This window comes from Zingiber officinale, chromosome 1A (genome assembly GCF_018446385.1).
Source record: "Zingiber officinale cultivar Zhangliang chromosome 1A, Zo_v1.1, whole genome shotgun sequence".
Taxonomy (NCBI): Eukaryota; Viridiplantae; Streptophyta; class Magnoliopsida; order Zingiberales; family Zingiberaceae; genus Zingiber; species Zingiber officinale.
Window position 1 is genome coordinate 15751453 of NC_055987.1, and position 18300 is coordinate 15769752.

At 45.3% G+C, this 18300-nt stretch overlaps 2 protein-coding genes across 11 annotated transcripts; one reads left to right on the top strand and one right to left on the bottom strand.

Annotated features, from left to right (window-relative positions):
- The first annotated feature begins 9844 nt into the window (after nucleotides 1–9844).
- Nucleotides 9845–12707, top strand: LOC121996715 (CBL-interacting serine/threonine-protein kinase 6-like). Its single transcript, XM_042550787.1, has 3 exons — nucleotides 9845–9904; nucleotides 12001–12249; nucleotides 12321–12707. Exons 1-3 carry the CDS (start codon nucleotides 9845–9847, stop codon nucleotides 12705–12707), a joined length of 696 nt encoding a protein of 231 aa, XP_042406721.1.
- Nucleotides 12708–13858: 1151 nt separating this feature from the next.
- LOC122019719 lies at nucleotides 13859–17224 on the bottom strand. 10 transcript variants are annotated; one of them, XR_006122014.1, is made up of 5 exons: nucleotides 17069–17224; nucleotides 16888–16978; nucleotides 16756–16816; nucleotides 16550–16639; nucleotides 13859–14661 (listed from the first exon to the last, which is right to left on the bottom strand). XR_006122014.1 is itself a non-coding variant. In XM_042577216.1 (4 exons), the coding sequence occupies exons 1-4, from the start codon at nucleotides 16965–16967 to the stop codon at nucleotides 14090–14092; spliced, it is 252 nt and encodes an 83-aa protein (XP_042433150.1). In that variant the 5' UTR covers nucleotides 16968–17224; the 3' UTR covers nucleotides 13859–14089. The 10 variants fall into 10 exon arrangements, 2 of the variants coding, with proteins under 2 accessions (XP_042433150.1, XP_042433140.1); XR_006122007.1 differs by having other exon boundaries at nucleotides 16719–16978; XR_006122023.1 differs by having other exon boundaries at nucleotides 16550–16614; nucleotides 16888–17224.
- Between the last annotated feature and the right edge of the window lie 1076 nt (nucleotides 17225–18300).

The window sequence follows — 18300 nt, forward strand, 5'->3', positions numbered from 1 at the left end:
TTTATCTATTATAGGGTCGAGCGGGAGGCCCGCCCGGTCGTTATGTTGTCTTCGGGCCGAGCGAAATGGCCGCTCGGTCGTCTCTCTGCCGCTCGGGCTCCTTATTACAACGAGTGGGAGGTCGTGCTTGAAGGTCGTATGCTGGTTCCGAGATCTATTATAAGTCTGAGCGGGATAGCCGCTCGGCTTCTGTTTTGCCACTACTTTGGTTCTCTGAGCGTCGGAAGCTTGGTGTGTGGCCTAGCTTTGATAATGTCGGATCATACATTCCTTATTCCGATCGGGAAACCTACTCGCCCGATCGGACGATGACAGGAGGCTCGTGACCACCGTGACTTTAACCTCCAGCGTGGCAGTGACCTTCTGCGGAGCAGGGTCCAACCTTACCTCTGGATCACTTGCCTCCCCCACAAGTTTAGTCGAAGGAGGCTGCAAGTCCGACTGACTGGATAATTTAAGTCTAGATATCGGTTGGTCGATCAGCCATGAGACTGATCAGACTCCGTTAGGTCTACCGCAGAGTGGGTCGGTCGTGGAACTAATCCCACAGCTCGCTCGGCGCTTCACGGTTTCTTCGATGGCATCCTTGGGCGAGTGCGTTCAACGCTGATGTCGTCATAATCTCTTCGGGATTCATGCAAATCAGCTTCATTAAGGCCGAGCACGTGCCCACTTCGGGTAATGACGCCCTTTAAATGCGAACCAGTGGGGGAATGCCACGTGTCACCGCTGCTGCCGCATGCCCGAAGTGACAGGCGCTGCTGTGACGTCTGGTGGTTTGAATTCTAGGACTAGATTTGTGCTCCGGTTTCCATGACCTAGATCGGATGACTCCGGTCGGCTGAGCTCAATCTTTATAAAGTAACAGTGTCGGCTTCTTCTTCAACCTCGGTGTCTTCTATGAAAGTGCTCCGGCGGTTCCCTGTGCTTGACCTGTTCCGGCGATCCTCAATCTCCCCTTGCAGCAACTTTTCCCTTATGTAAGCCTTCCCGAGCTTTCCTTTTGTCGATCTATCACGGTTCTTTTCTTTTATTTTCATCCCATGCTGCTTTCCAACTCCTGTTTGGTGTTTTTCCGCCCTCTTTTCTCTTTGTCGACCTTGTACCCTCGTTTTCCGGCGATGGCTAGCTCTTCTCAGCCGTCTGACCCCACTCCTGGTTTCTAGTATAGTACCATGGATACTAGGTTTGATGCGGGTGATGCCAAGAACCTTAGGAATGTCATTGAGATCCCTTCTGACCACGAGATAATCTTGGGCTCCCCGTCCGATCGGTCAATAACCCGCCGACCGACACTATTTGTCTTTTCCGAGACCAATTTATGGTCGGGCTCCGCTTCCCCATCCATCCCTTCATCCTTGAAGTTTGTAACTACTTCCGTGTCCCCCTCCCTCAGCTCGTCCCCAATTCTTTCGCTTGCTATGTGGCGTTGTCATATTGTTCCGGCTGTACGACAACCCCCTAACCCCTCAAGTCTTTCATTATTTCTACTATCCCAAGCGGTCCGAGCTAGGGACCTATCTTTTTCAGTCTCGAGTCGGCCTAGTATTTTTTAACAAAATGACAACTTCTAATGAACATTGGAAGGAGTATTTTTTTCTGCGATTTCCCGAACGACCGAGCTTTCAAACACGTTGGCAAGTGGGACTACCCCCTCAGCCGGATCTGAAGAAGTACAAGAGCTGACCAGATTATCTTCATGTAGTGAACATCCTGGCCGGTCAGAAATACGACATCCATAAGCTACTACTGGGGGGTGTTATGTATATCTTTGGGTTGAGTCTGATCCGCGTGAGGCTCCCGAGTGGCTTAGGTATGGGATTCCTTACCCTTTTCCCTAGAATCTAACTGATTTCTTCTTTTCTTTTGCAGCTAAAATCATGATGCGAGCACGTGCGGCTGGTCTGACCAAGCTCAAGGATGTCGAAATTGAGGCAACTGCAGCAAAGGAAATGGCGAGCCTCGGCTTGACGCCGGTCGACTCCAACGAAGGTACGCTGGCAGAGGGCAGGGGAACGCCTACTGTGGGTGAAGGCGACAACGACCGGACGACAACATAGAGGTGGTGGGTGATCCACGCCTCCCTGGAGCGTAACCTGCCTCCTAGACCGGAGGCTCGGGGTCTTTAGGCGATGGCGAGCCGCTCATTAGGCGCAAGAGACACCGCACGGCCACACCTTCCTGATCCACCACCTCGAGCGTGAGATCCTCTAAGCGAGGGGGTACATCGTCTCCTGCGGCCGCCCCTGAAATAGTGGAGGCTACTTCATCCGATCGGACACCCTCCTTGGCTGATCTGTCGATGGAGCCTATCGTTGCGTGACCGATCACGTCTCTGCCTCCATCCTGAACCCAACGGAGACCCCTGCGGTCCAGGATCAATCCAGCATCGACTGCTGTTCCTTCTGGTTTGACGATCTTCTCGTCATCGAACCCGAGCAGTCAGCGATCGGTGACTGCAACCCTCAACCTTCCAACAGAGGACTACCTTGAGCAGTGCACCCGCCCGACCATCCTCGAGTATAAGATTCTGATCCACGGGCCACTTGTCGGTATTTGGGAGGAAGCGAGTGCTCGAGCGGCTATGATGTCTCCGAGACAGCTCGGCAACAGCCACCTGCAGATGTCCACCGGGGTACGTATTTTGCTACCAATTCACTAGTTACCTCTGATCGATGCTAACATTTTTATGTTCCTTTGTAGTACTGGGTGGAGATCATGGTCATGTGCCAACTGTTAGAGTGTATACTAAAAGCCTAGTTTTTTTTTATAAACATCTATTTAGAAATAAGAATCACATTGGTCAAATGTCTACATTTATATGCTAAGTGTAGTTGTTCAATTAATTTATATTATAGATAACATGGTGTGTGGTGTCACACACAGAAGATCATGTTATCGATTCCTTATAAATTATAAACAGTAGCTCACGACTAAGATGGAAAGGAATAAACTATTGGAATAGGTATATTGTAATTCGGTATTAGTTTATCTTAACTATAAAATTACACTAGTACACTCTGAGTGTATTGAGCATGACCATTTGAGGTAAGTTCCTTTTATACTGACTGAATAAAAGAACAAGACCTTTGTTATTATGGAAGTGTGTGCTCTTAATCCTGATATAATAACAAACACATATATCTAGTGTTTATTTCTTTGACTTATCAATAGGTGAGATTTAGTTCGATAAATCAAGAGGCCCGATAAGTTGATAAATGATATTACCTATAGTGTGTGTTGTTGATTATAGAAGGAAAATGTGTCCTAGTAATCTAGGTTGAGAATGTCCCCAAGAGGAGCTCATAAGGATTGTCATGTTAAACTCTGCAGGTGGACTTAGTCCGACATGACGATAAGGTTGAGTGGTACTACTCTTGAACTAAGATATTAATTAAAATGAGTTGTAAGTAACTCACTTAATTAGTAGACATTCGACATCTTAAACATAGGGAGACTAACACACTCATAATAAGAAGGAGCCCAAAATGTAATTTGGGATTGGTGTGGTAGTTCAATAATAATTCTTTAGTGGTATGAATTATTATTGATGAAATTAAGTTGGGTGTTCGGGGTGAACACGGGAAGCTTAATTTCATCGGGAGACAAAAACTAATTCCTCCTCTCGGTCCCTATCATAGCCTCTTATATATAGAGAATTATATCCACCAAATACCCACCTTCTTACCCAACCTTAGGTGGTCGACCAAGCAAGCTTGGAGTCCAAGCTTGGGCCGGCCAAGCAAAAGGTTGAGCCAAGTAGAGGTGGCCAGCCTTAGCTTGGAGTCCAAGCTTAGTGTGGCCAGCCATATAAAAATTAAAAGGATTTTATTTTTTAAAATCTTTCCTTATGTGGAAGCCATGATTTAAAAGAGAGTTTAAAAATTAAATATTTCCTTTTATAGTTTCTACAAAAAATTAAGAAAAGATTTGATATCTTTGCTTATTTGTAGATTGAGAGGAATATTTTAATTTTAAAGATAACTTTATTTTTTAGAAATCATTTACATGTTTTAATAGAGAAATTTTAATTTATAAAAGTTTCCTTTTACAACCAACCATGAAGGGAATTTTTAAAGAGAAATTTTATTTTAAAAATTTCCGGAAACAAATTAGGAAGTTTTAATTTTGTGTTTAAAACTTTCCTTGTTTGGAGCTCTTGATGTGGCCAGCCATTGAAATTTAAAAAGGGAATTGTTGTTTAAATTTCCTTTTGTTGGCAAGGAGAATAAGGAAGTTTTTATTAAAATTTCCTTATATGCCAAGACCAAGAAATATAAAAGAGAGGGTAGAGGTGCCTCACCTTACAATACAACTCTTCTATTCCTCTCTCTTTTCTTCCTTGGTGGTGGCCAACCCTATCATCTCTTCCTCTCTTCTTCTAGTGGTCGAACCTATCATCTTCTTGGAGCTTGTTTTGGTGGTTGGATTTGCTTGGTGAAGAAGGAGAGGAAGAAGACTTTGTTTCCTAGTTTTCTTTGGAGCTTAGTTGGTGGCCGAGACTTGCTATCTCTTGGAGAAGGTTGCTTGGCCGAAACTTGGAAAAAGGAAGAAAGAGGCTTGGTGGATTCTCATCTTGGTAGATCGTTGCCCACACAACGTCAAGAAGAGGAATATGACAGAAGATCATGAGGTCTATAAGCTATAAAAGGTATAACTAGTTATTAGTTTCCGCATCATAACTAGTTCATCTTTTATTTAGATCTTGAAATACCAAACACAAGAGGCTAATAAATCTAGGTAATCGAATTTATATTTTCAATTTTGTGTTTCTTTTGTTTTTTTGAATTTGTGATTCGATTGTTCTTTTTGGTTAAACCTAAGGTTACTAGAAGGAAATTAAATATTAAATTTCTTTAAAAGTCTTTGACTAGGCGGTGGTGGATGATCTCATACCCAAGAAGGTCTAGTACCTCGCCATGTAGTCCTAAAAGCCAATTTTAAAAATTAATATTTAATTAAATTTGTAACATGGGTGGATTTGGATCAATAATGTTAAGCATCGTTTGTGATCCAAGTCTAAACCACCAAGAACAGATAAGTTAAATTTGGAATCAATAATGTTAAGTTCTATTTGTGATCCCTAATTTAATTTCTAAAGAACACAATAGGTTGTTAGTAAAGGTTCAAGACTTGTATAAAATTTTTGTACAGGGGAATCGGTATGATATTCCGCATAGCAACCAACACCAACGACTTGCCTTTATAGAGGATGAGCTGAAGAAACTCAAGCTTTCAAGCGGAGCATCCTCTTCCCAGGGGCCTTCACTCGTCGAGCATGGGTTTAAGGTCGCCGCTCGACGATTTGGCGAAGACGTGGATTTAAGGTCGTCGCTCGACCACCAATGGAGACAGGAGTTTAATGTCACCGCTCAACGATTTGTTGGGTCATTCGACACAGAGTTCGGAATTTGACCTCTATTTCTGCCCTGCACACCAAGAGCACAGGGGTGTAAAGATACATTTGACTGTTACATCGGCGCACCTCTCACCTGGCTCGGTAAGGCTGGAGATGATTCACGCTCCACGGCCGCTCCAGTCATCTTCCATCCTCACCCTGCAAGTAATAGGCGCCAGAATGGAGCTTCTCCACGACCTTGAAAGGTCCAGCCCATGGGGCTTCTAGCTTGGTGATGTCGCCGACCGGCTTTACTTTCTTCTATACCAGATCGCCGACCTAGAACTACCTCGGGATCACCCTATGATTAAAGTTCTACTTCATCCTTTGGCAGTATGCTATCAGCCGGCCGGTGGCTTTTGCGCGAGCTTCGTCCACTAAGCCTAGCTCCAGAAGTCTCTGCTCGGCGTTGTTCTCGCTGTAGTGTTGTATCCGATCGAATTCGACCCCGACTTCGACGAGGAAGACCGCTTCACCACCATACACCAGGTGGAAAGGAGTTGCCCTGGTCCCCTCCTTAGGAGTCGTGCGGAGCCCCCATAGCATGATGGTGAGCTCATCGACCCAACTGCCTCCCATATGATCGAGCCGAGCGTGCAGGACTCGGAGGATTTCTCGATTGGTGACCTCTGCTTGCCCATTTCTCTGTGGATAAGCCACGAAAGTGAAAGCCTACTAGATGTTGTATCCTGCACACCATTCCCTGAGCCCTTGGCCAGCGAACTTCCTTCCATTATTTGAGATGAGCCGGCGCGGGATGTCGAACTAGCAGATGATGTGCTGCCAGATGAACTTCATGACCATCTGCTCGGTTATTCTTGCCAGCGGCTGAACTTCGACCCATTTGGAGAAATAATCTACTATGACGAGCAGAAACTTCCGTTGACCCGTCGCCATGGGAAACGACCCTACGATGTCGATGCCCCACTGGTCGAATGGGCAAGAGATTGTGGACGTCTTCATCTCCTCGGTCGGCCGGTGCGAGAGGTTATGTTATCTTTGGCAGGATAGGCAGGTGGCCACCGTCTGAGCAGCTTCCTCCTGTAGGGTCGGCCAGAAATATCCGACAAGCAGAATCTTCCTTGCTAACGATCGACCGCCCGGGTGTCCTCCGTAGGATCCTTGATGTACCTCTTATAGTATGTAGTCGGTATCTTCCGATCCGACGTATTTGAGCAGAGGCCTGGAGAAGGCCTTCTTGTAGAGCTGATCTCCTATGAGGGTGAATCGACCAATCCTTTTCCTCAATAAGTGAGCCTCCTCCTGATCGGCTGGCATAGCTCCTGACCGTAAGAATTCACTAGAGTCGTTCTCCAATCATTTGGGAAGGAGAGTCCCTCCATTCGGTCGACATAAGCCACTAAAGATACTTGCTCGATCGGCTGTGGTATGACGATCGACGATAGCGAACTAGCTAGTTTCTCCAGCTCATCCGTAGCTTGGTTGTCCGATCGGGGGATTTTATGTATGACGACCTCCCGAAAGTTGGCCTTCAGTTTTTCGAAGGCTTCAGCGTAGAGTTTAAGATAGGCATTACTTATCTTGAGCGTCCCGGTCAGCTGTTGGGCGACTAATTGTGAGTCCGAATGGATGAGGACTTTAATGACTCCGACAAGCCGGGCATCTTGCAGGACGGCTATCAGCACCTCGTATTTGGCTTCATTGTTTGTTGCCCTATAGTCCAGCCGAACGGACAACTGCATCCGCTCTCCCTGGGAGGAGATGAATAATATACCGACCTCACTCCCCTGTCGAGTAGACGAACCATCCACATATATTTTTTAAATAGCTTCAGGCTCAGAATTGTGTACCTCAGTGACGAAATTCACCAAGGACTGCGCCTTGATGGTCGTTCGGGGCTGGTATTGGATGTCGAACTCGCTAAGCTTTGTAGTCCATTTGATTAGCCGATCGGATGCTTCTGGATTCAGCAACACCCTCCCCAAGGAACTATTGGTCATTACGATGATGGAGTGGTCAAGGAAGTACGGGCTAAACCTCCGAACGACGAGTACCAATGCATAAGCCAACTTCTCAAGACCGGTGTAGCGGGATTCAACGTCTTTCAATATATGACTCAAGAAGTACACCGGCTGTTCCTCGCCATTCAACCTAACTAGCGCCGAACCGACCGCATGCTCGGTCGAGGATAAATAAATTCTGAGTGGCTCGTCGACAGTTGGCTTAGCCAATACAGGCAATAAATCAAGGTACTCCTTCAGTTCTTCGAATGTCTGGTCGCACTCCTTGTCCCATTGAAATTTGGTGGCTCGGCATAATATCTTGAAGAACGACAGGCTCCGATCGGATGACTTGGAGATGAACCGAGACAGTGCAGTTATCCGACCAGTGAGATGCTGGACTTCCTTCAGATTTCTAGGAGGCGATATGTCCTGTAGTGCCTTCACTTTGCTGGGGTTGGCCTCAATGCCCCGTTCGATGACAATGTAGCCCAAAAATCATCTGCTTTTCGTGTCGAGCAGACACTTGTTTCGATTCAGCTTGATACCGTACACCCTAAGGGTCTGGCATGTCTCCTTGATATCTGCACATAAGTCAGCTACTCAGAGGGATTTGATTAATATGTCGTCGACTATACTTCCAAGTTGTGGTCAATCTGTCGTCAGAATACTTTGTTCATCGGCCTCTGATAGGTGGCTCCGACGTTCTTTAATCCGAACGACATGACATTATAACAATAGGTGTCATCAGATGTAATAAAGCTGACCTTTTCTTGATCTTCCCGGGCGACCGACACTTGATGGTACCCTTAATACGCGTCCAACATGCATATCAGCTCACACCCAACAGTGGAGTCTACCATCGATCAATCCGAGCCAGTGGGTAGAAGTCCTTTGGGCATGCCTGGTTGAGGTCCCGGAAGTCAATGCAGACTCGCCACTTGTTGCCCGACTTCGAGACCAACACTATATTCGTGAGCTAGCTCGGGAATTGAACTTCCCGCACGTGGTCGGCCTCCAGCAGCTTCTCTACTTCTGCCCGGATGATTAGATTTTGCTCGGTGCTAAAGTCTCTCTTCCTTTGCTTCACCGGACGAGTGTCCGATCGGACGTCGAGTTGATGTTGCGCGACGCTAGGGGAAATCCTGGAGAGCTCGTGCGTCGACCACGCAAACACGTCGTGGTTTTGCTGGAGACAGGCGATCAGCTCCGCTTTCTGTTCAACTTCTAGGTCGGACGCTATGAAAGTTGTTGCTTCCGCTCGACGAGGATGATTTGCACTTCCTCCTCCTCATAAACTAGAGTAGGCGGTTTTTCAGCGATGGCGCTTACCTCTAGTCTGGGAGCCTTTCGGGTGGATCTGGCCTTGGTCTTGACCATCTCAACGTAACAGCGCCGAGCGGCTAGCTGGTCGCCTCTGACTTCTCCCACCCGGTCGTCTACCGGGAACTTAATCTTTTAGTAGTAGGTTGAAACTACTGCTCGGAACTCATTGAGGGTCGGTCGACCCAGGATGACGTTGTAGGCTGAGGGGGCATCTACCACGATGAAGTTTGTTGTTCTGGTCCTCCTGAGTGGCTCCTCTCCGAGCGATATGGCCAACTTAGTTTGGCTAATCGGTTGTACCTCGTTGCCAGTGAACCCATATAGTGGGGTCAGCATTGGTAGTAGCTCGCCTTGGTTGATCTGGAGCTGATCGAAAGCCTTCTTGAAGATTATATTTATTGAGCCCCCTGTGTCAACAAAAACTCGGTGGATAGTATAGTTAGCGATTACCGCTCGGATGATGAGGGTGTCGTCGTGCGGGACCTCCACTCCCTCGAGGTCCCGAGGCTTGAAGTTGATCTCAGGCCCACTTGCCCTTTCTCGGCTGCATCCCACCGCATGTATCTTCAACCGGCGAGCGTATAACTTCCTAGCTAGGTTGGAGTCACCGCTGGTCGGCCCCCCGGCAATGATTCTTATTTTCCCTCGAGCGGTATTGCTTCTATTTTCCTCTTCCTGGGCGGACGACCTATTTTGTTCACGAGAGGCTAGGGGATGGTCGATGGCGGACTGCTGATGATGGCGTTGTCGCTTGAGTGACCTTCTTGCACCCTCTCTCCGTCCAACGGATTGATGCTTGTGCCGTCGATCGGGAGAGGGCGATTGGCGACGATAGCCCCTTGGGGCCGATCTAGTGATTGGCGTCAAACCACGGCAGTCACGTGTATTGTGTGACACCGACTGATGGAAAGAGCAAAGGTGTCCATACCTTGCCTTTCGATGCCTTTGGGCGGTCGGAAGCCACATGTTGCACGGCATGCACCCTCGTTTCTTGGTGAAGCTGACTCTCGGACCTTGGCCCTTTCAGCGGTTGGTGGCCGTTCAGCGGTCGGCATTCGGTTGGCACCAAGGGTTCGGTTGGTGCCTCCTTCCTTCTTACTACCTGGGCCTCCTCCACGTTTATATACTCATTAGCCTTCCTGAGCATATGGTCATAGTCATGGGGCGACTTCCTGGTGAGCGACCGAAAGAAGTCTCCCTCGACGAGCCCCAGGTGAAGGTATTCATCATGGTCTCAGATGAGACCGAGGAGATATCCATAGCTACCTGATTAAATCATTGGATGCACGCCCGGAGAGCTTCTCTTGGTCCTTTCTTTAAAGAAAATAAACTGACGCTCGTCTTCTAGTAGCGCCGGCTGCTCGCAAAATGATGTAGGAAGGGCGTTCGAAAATCCTTGAAGTTTTGTATTGATCCATCCGGTAGTATCCTGAACCATCGTTGTATCGAGCCGGAGAGCATGGTAAGGAAGACCCAGCACTTCACCCCATCTGTGTATTGGTGAAGGGTGGTCGCGTTGTCGAACTTGCCCAAATGGTCGTCTGGATCGATCGACCCATTGTAGTCTCCAATAGCCAGGGGAGCGTAGTGTCTTCGCAGAGGGTCCTACAGTATCGCTTCGGAGAACTGGCTATTGATCCGTTCGGGGGATCTGTCGCCTTGAGGTGCCTTGCCCTTTCGGGCGTCCTGAATGGGCGCTTCATCTGAAGAGGATCTTCACTCTTGATTCGCCTGCACGATTTCCGAGAGCGTCTGGAACAAAGCCCGGTAGAACGGTATTGAGGCGGGTGGTGCCTCTCCATGAGTGTCGGTCGACCCTCTATTTTGTCCGTAGATGGAGAGTTGCTCCGGCTGGTCCTCTTGTGCAGCTCGGGCCCCGAACGCCGATGTTGCTCGCTGTGCCAGTCGATCGGCTAGTGCCTTTTGCTATTGCTGCTTGACTATTTTGGCTGCTCGAGCTTGCACGAGCATATCGAGCTCCTCTTGAGTGAGCGTCACGGTGTGAAGTCATCCAGCTTCTTCCATCTTCTCGGCTCGGATACAGGTGTGTTCCCACAGACGGTGCTAAATTTGATCTTGTCCGAGAGTCGAGGCGACGGGCGCTGGGGGACGTGTCACTCCTATTGACTGTTGACGAACTCCGAGTTGAAGGAACCTACAACCACAACAGCGCCAGTGCCGAGCGAGGGAGGGGTTCCCCGGCAATGGCCCTCCAACGCTCAAGTCAGTCTCCGACGATGTATAAGCGAGGAAGCAAAGAAGCAGAGTAACAGTAACTTCAATAAAATGTCCATACCTCCGTTGAAGCTTGGGGTCCTTTATATAGGGCTCCGAAGGCTCGCATGCACGCTCCTCGAGGTGCGCATGTTTCTCAAAACTTATCCTGAGAAGACATGTCAGGAGAGTGTCCCTGACATCACACCTCAATGACCCGAGTATATCTCTGACATGATAGTGGAAGCTTCCGCCGTACGATCCTCTACTGTTCATGCCGCTAACCATGTCGTCTATCGGTGGCACAAGTTCCCAAAAGGATGTCACAGGATCCCTAATTTGTTTGTTATGGGGTCGAGCGGGAGGCCCGCACGGCCATCCTGCTATCTTCGGGCCGAGCGGAATGGCCGCTTGGTTGTCTCTCCGCCGCTCGGGCTCCTTATTGCGACGAGCGGGAGGTCGTGCTTGAAGGTCGTATGCTGGTTTTGAGATCTGATGTAAGTCCAAGCGGGATAGTCGCTCGACTTCTGTTTTGCCGCTACTTTGGTTCTCTGAGCGTCGAAAGTTCGGTGTGTGGCCGAGCTGTGATAATGTCGGACAAGACATTTGTTATTTCGATCGGGCAACCCACTCGCCCGATCGGACGATGACAGGAGACCCGTGACCACCATGACTTTCACCTCCAACGTGGCAATGATCTTCTGCGGAGCGGGATTCTACCTTACCTCCGGATCAAGTATTTTTTTTGTATTGCTACCATACTCTTACACAAACGTAGCACTTCATCCATATTTAAATGAAAATCAATAAGACATTAACCATATTAAATGTATTAACTAATAAGATTCATAAATTCATGAAAACTAGTAGTCGTCCGTAATTTATCTCCTCCGTATTGACGTATTGACCCTGAGACGGATGGACGAGGACGCTGGGGATGAACGTATTCGCCTTTTGTCATTATAAATCCATGAAAGCTACAATGAATCCTTGAAAAAGGACTTGAGATGAAATTGAACTTTACTTCTTGCAGGAGTATAAGAGAAATTTACAATCGACAAATTTGATTTTGAGTTTGGTTTAATCCAACAATTCACGGAGGAATTGTTGGCTCTTGAGTCGGACTGTCGGAGGGAAAGGCGTCATGGGAGCTACGGGGCCAGCCGCGTTCTTCGGCACGACAACTTTGCCAAGGTGTACGCGGTGCACGATCTGCTCACCGGCGAGAGCGTGGTAATGAAGGTGGTGGGAAAGGAGAATGTGCTCCGCGCAGGGATGGAGGAGCAGGTGCAACGCGAGATCGCTGTCATGCGGGTAGCCCGTCGCAGCAACATTGTCGAGCTCCACGAGGTAATGGCCACCCGCATTCGCATTTTCTTGGTCATGGAGCTCGTCCGCGTCGGCAAGCTATTCGCACGCAGGACGCCTGCGGGAGAACGCTTCACGCCGCTACTTCAGCCATCTCGTCTCCGCCGTCGACTTTTGCCATAGCGGCGGGGTCTTTCACCGTGACATTAAGCTTTGAGAACCTCCTCCTCGACGACGTCGGCCACCTCAAAATCGCCGAGCTTGAGCTCAGTGCCTTTGCCAGGGCCGACGACCTCCACCTCCACACAGCGTGCGGAACGCCTTCCTACGTGGTTCCGGAGGTTATCGGAAACAGGGAATACGACGGCTCCATGGCTGGCCTCTGCTCTTGCGGCGTTTTTCTCTTCCTATTGCTTGCCGGCTATCACCCATTCCAGGACGACAACCTCGTCACCATGTACCGGAAGACCCACCGCCGGGGATTCCACTCCCCGCCGTAACTCCCTTCCGACTCCCGCCCCGTCGTCTACAAGCTGCTCGGCCTCAATCCCAGCATGAGGCTCAACGTGGCGAGGCTGTAGACGCCCTGGTTCAAGAAGTCAGTCATTCCCTGCGCGTTGGAGGAGGACAGAAAGGGGAAGAAACGCGACTGCCCCGCTGCGTCAGAGGATAATGAGATTCTCAACGCGTTCGACTTGATTTCATTCTCGGAGGGTTTCGATCTGTCTCCGCTGTTCGAGCCAGGATGCGGGACGCAGGCGTAGTCGCAATGCCCTGATGCAGTACGCGACGCAGGAGCCAGCAGAGATGGTGGTGCCCAAATTGGAGGGGTGGAGGCTGGGAGATTCCGGCTGACGCAAAGCGAGGCAGCAGAGTTACGGATGGAGAGTGAGGACAGCGGCCGGAAGGGATGGCTGGGAGTGGCCGCAAAGATCATGACGGTGGCGCCGGTTGTGGAGGTGAAGAAGGTCGATGGCGACACCTTCGAGCACTTGAAATGCCGGCGCTCAAGGACAACGGATTGTGGACATGCCGGCGCTTGATCGTTTCGGCGGCAGATCAATCAAAATCTTTTGGGCCGCCTTGTTAACCTTTCGTTGCTTTAATTGTCCATCGTTGTCTCTGTTTCAACTTTTGTAGTTAATCTCACCCTCAACTGTTTAACGATCCCTAAATACAATTGGAACGTGACCAAGGCGAATGAACCGAGAAGCAACACGCGCAAAGCTATTCAGAACACGAGACCAGAAGGTACGCTGTGCTAGCCATGTTGCATCCTTGTAAATTGCCTTGTTCACGAGCTAAGTGCAATAATTCTTGTGGGTCAACCAATGCAATTCCAAATGCATGCCGCTGAAGCTAGTCATAATCCTTCAGTTCTTTTCTTGCTACCACCCTAAACCTGCCTTTTGGCCCTTGAGATTATTCTATCTATATCGCCACTCTCAGTGGAGTGATGCCAGATCTTGTCGGGTCAGATTAATGCCTTTGAAGATTATCCACTAATGTACAGAATTTTAAATCCTCGCAATATTACTTTTAGAAGAGGTGTGAGTTAATTATTCCTGACTTGATCGAGAATAATATATATGATGATAGTGACACTGCACCAATTTAAACTTCTGTAAGGAAACCATTTGTTGTACTAAGCTTTAGGTATGTTTAAAGAGGAATACAGAAAGATACCAAACTGAATTCTAATGGACTAGCTACTTATAGTTCAAAATGTATATCCAAGAGAAAACAACATCCCAATACTATATATATATCCTCGGAAAAGCATAACACTGCTTCCTTGCAGAGCACATTGAGGAGTTCATCTTTTCCATGCGTCAGCTTGTTGAGAATTGCAGCACTATCCAATAGTATAGCTCACCCACCCTCAGAGAAGACTACAAAAAGGCTGACAATGATGCCACCACTATCACACTTGCTTAGTTAATTAGCACATATTGCTCATAACTATTGTCAAAGCAAAACCAAGCTTGCTTAAGCATATGTTGAGAATTGTAGCACACGTCGCTAGCATAATAAAGCAACTCAATAATCATTTTTGAAGTGAGTATTAAATAATGTGCAAAATTTATATTCAGGGGTGTCCCTACGTACAGAGAAGAGACAACATATCTAAATTATGTGAACATATATGAAAAATTATATTTGGTTATCGCATGTAAGAAGGCATGTGGAAAAGGTACATCACTGCATTAACACATTAAACATAGTACAATTTCAATAGTAGAGCATAAAAAGAGTAGAAACGGGCCAAGTAGATTTAGATCATAAGACCGAAAGTGTTAACCAAACTTACAACAATAGTGAACCAATCTTTCTATATTTTCCTATATCATCTCTGGGTATAAACATCACATATAAGCTCGCTGATTCTCGATTAAACGCAGAGACCAATGTATTTGAAAGTATTAAACACCAAAATATTGTGCAAGATGGTACCTAGGTCAAATCACCATAGAAATTAGAAAGAATTGCAAAGGATGTGTTTGTATTGAAAAAGAACTGCTTTATACTATTTTAATAGAAATGATAATGACAAGCAAATGAGCAATGGATTGTGGGTGACTAAGAAGATCATGCTCAATCATATAGCAATCAACTATGCACTTATCTTCCTTGTAGAAAAGGCACCATGAGAGTAAAGGATGAGTCCTCAAAACCAATTACAATTAATAAAATTTCCTAGCTAGTCTCCATGATCTTTTAATGATTTTTGATAGACTGACTACTAAGAAGGTCATGTCTAATTGTTGCAAATTAAAGTCCTTTATGCACACTGATTTAAGTAGCTGAACAATGTTGAAGTAAAAAAGTAATTATATTGTTGATGCAATCTTGAAATTTAACAATTGAATTACACAAATATGGACGAAATTTATCAAATAGTCATAAATAGAAAATAGACATCGTACGGACATTACCAAAGAGCAAATTTCATTAATCAAAATTTCTATATTACATATAGAAGAATGATCCAATATTATACTAATTATGAAATAAATACTAAGAAACATGTGTATCTCATTAAAATTATCCTTTAAACCTATGTAAGACATGAGAATCATACGGCTCTCAAGTAATATTCTGCATTTTAACTATTTATTCTTGCTTAAATAGTTGTTGTAATGCAATCTTGTTGTACATATCATAAAGTAGATTGGTTTAAAGATGTTCTGATTAAGTAAAATAAACAAATATCCATCCAATAAACAGCTTTGCATTACATTAGCATATACAAGATACCTATAGTAATTAACTATAGTGCTTTTCACTAAGAACATCATGATGACATGCATGCAAAAGTAGCATCCCCTCATTTCGGGTAAAAAAAAAAAAAGACAACTCGATGCACAAAAGTCCCGTCAATATAGGCCTCGGACAAGGGCTAGCTTATCGTAAGCAGTCTTACTTTATTTTACAAGAAGCTATTTTTGATATTTGAATCCATGATCACATGATATCAACTTTATTGTTTCGCCAAGACTCCCCTTCCATTTTTGTTACTTAGAGAAAATTCAACAAATAAAACTAAAAATGAACATTTAATCTAAAGTTAACTAAAAGAAATTTCCCACTCTATGTAAATCATGAATGAAGGTTTTTGATAAATAATAATAAAATAAATTCGTGAAGATCATGTAGGGTTGAAAATTTTCTGATGTAACATTTTCATAAAATATCCATCAATATATTCCATAATCTATTTGCAATCTAGCATCAAAATGAACATATTTACATGCATTATTATCCTGTCTATCAATCAATATCAACATTTGAATGCTTTTTAAAGTCTAAGTTTAACAAATCCGAGGCATTGGAAACAATATCAATTATGCTAGACTACCATTTTAAACTAATAAAACCAACCAAAATTGTCCACCGCCAAGAAATGAAAGGCGAGGATCATAGATCTGCATCATAATTTCATAAACATCCGGCTAAAATTGATTAGAAGCTACACCTTCATTCTTCATAGTTTATTCTTATAAAAATAAAGCACAAAAAGAAAACATGACAGTTTAATTAAACTTCAGGCTGTCATGCCTTTTAATATGGAAAGCGTTGTATCAGTAAATCATTACTGCAGATAAAAGATAGGAAGCCAAAAAGATAAATCAAACCACAAATACATGCTCTAGGTAGACAGAAATAAACATAGAAATGAAATATCATCTGAAGCAAAAGAAAATAAGAAAAATAAAACATGCCCTAGATATATTGTAAACTAAGAAGTAACGATCTATGATACCGCATGCATAACTGGACACTAAACTTCAATAGATCAGACTAAAATTAGCTAAAACAGATCAATCCCAAGTAAACTAACCGGAGAAGAAACGGGTAGATCTTCGCAATTTATGCCGACAAAAAAGGAGTCCTGTTTCGCAAGAACTGCAAAAGGGCAATAAACTATGATCTGCATGAACAGGAGAACGATTAAGCTAAGCACAAAAACTATGGAGAGAGAAGGTAGTCAAAGAGTGTTTCTGTTAAACCATATACAGATGCCTCTCAAAAATCACGCATTCTTACACGCCTTCTCGTTACTTGAATTTCCCTTCTCGATTCAATAGATCCACACCAACTTGCCCACCTTGAAACAGAAAGCATGCCTGCATCAGTAGATCAACATGCCCCTGATTAAAAATCCATGAACACAGTCACCTCGGAAACCACCGTATGGCACACACGCGTGTGTATCCCTCAATCCACCGCCTAGCTAGGACATGTTTTAATTTTTCCATCACCCGAAACTCTACTTAAACAACAGATTAATGAGGAATAGTTATATAGGGATAGACGGGTGACAGAAAGAGAAGTGAGCACGCAGCAGACAAGGCATCACCTGATGCAATTTCCGGCGTGTGCTCACTCTCTTCTGTCACCCAACTTACAACTCATGCATTCAAATGTTCAGGATTGAGACGCGTGCATGACAGAGGAGTGGGGGGAGTAAGGAGGGTTGTAAGATAGGAGGTGAGATTTGATCCCTTCTCCTCCTTTCTTTGATCTTCTCATCTCCTTGCCGTCGTTTATAAAGAGCAGCTTCCATCTAGGGTTTCAAGAAATTCACCTCCATGCGTATTGCACGTGTTGCCTCGCCAGTAAAGATTAGCTAGCTGCCTTCTTCTTTCCCTTAATTACCTCTTAATTAACAGCGAAATAACCTTATTGGGTAATTTCAATAGCGTAAGCCAAGATAATGATGCACCATAAATGGGAAAGATCTTTGGGAGGAAATACCCCGAAAGAATCTACTATCTGTACTTGTGTCGCCCTTTAATTGGATTGTTGACGTTGTTTATATACGCTCAAATTAGCAGTACAGTAAGCACGCCCCAGTGACGCTCCTCAGAGTCTTACCCTGGCGATGGAGATTTGGAACGTGATTTTGTGGTGGACACGTCGGATGAGAAAGATTTGGGGAGATGTCCGCATGCGTATGGGGATTTATTGAGAGCGATGCATGGGTTTGTTGGATGATGCTTGTAGGGTTAATCATGGCCGTTTGATTTGACAGAGACGGCATAATCTCATCCATTGATAGGACCACGAGGGCGATGGGTTCAAGGGGATATTATTCTCTCAAGAAGATTCACCTTTTTTTACGATTAATTAATTGATTTATCCTTATTTTTATATTTTATTTTTTAAATTGGCATAATCGTTAGGTCGTTGTCAGAATTGAGGACCAATAACCAATAGACAGTTAAGTGACAATATAAAGAGAGCATTTAGGCACCTTTTTATAAAAAAAAAAATTAAGAAAAGCAACTGTTTTTTTTAATTTACGACAGGTCAGGTGCTCAATCGTGCAATCATGCTCCAAGTCAGACTTGAAACTTGAAAAAGTCATCCAACACGAATAAAAGAGCAACAATTATGTGCATTTGGAGGAATAGTTCCTTGGAACTTTGACACGAAGGACAAACAAATTCACTATATTTAAATACCGCCCAGTGTAAGAGACCAGGTGATGTGAACCAATCTTAGAACAAAGTCTTGGAAACTCACACTGAGAGAAAAATGTAAAATCCAGACCAGTTGTTGAACTGAAGGAGAAACAAGAAAAATGGA

What these genes read in the sequence shown, in the direction of transcription:
- LOC122019719 (XM_042577206.1), bottom strand. Translation starts at nt 16,967, where the DNA reads ATGGAAAAATTAAAACATGTCCTAGCTAGGCGGTGGATTGAGGGATAC. An exon ending in GCCATACGGTGGTTTCCGAG is followed by an intron (nt 16,817 to 16,887) that starts GTGACTGTGTTC and finishes TTCTGTTTCAAG; the next exon opens with GTGGGCAAGTTGGTGTGGAT. An exon ending in TTCAAGTAACGAGAAGGCGT is followed by an intron (nt 16,640 to 16,755) that starts GTAAGAATGCGT and finishes CTGTTCATGCAG; the next exon opens with ATCATAGTTTATTGCCCTTT.
- LOC121996715 (XM_042550787.1), top strand. Translation starts at nt 9,845, where the DNA reads ATGGGGCGACTTCCTGGTGAGCGACCGAAAGAAGTCTCCCTCGACGAG. An exon ending in TCGACGAGCCCCAGGTGAAG is followed by an intron (nt 9,905 to 12,000) that starts GTATTCATCATG and finishes CAATTCACGGAG; the next exon opens with GAATTGTTGGCTCTTGAGTC. An exon ending in ACATTGTCGAGCTCCACGAG is followed by an intron (nt 12,250 to 12,320) that starts GTAATGGCCACC and finishes ATTCGCACGCAG; the next exon opens with GACGCCTGCGGGAGAACGCT.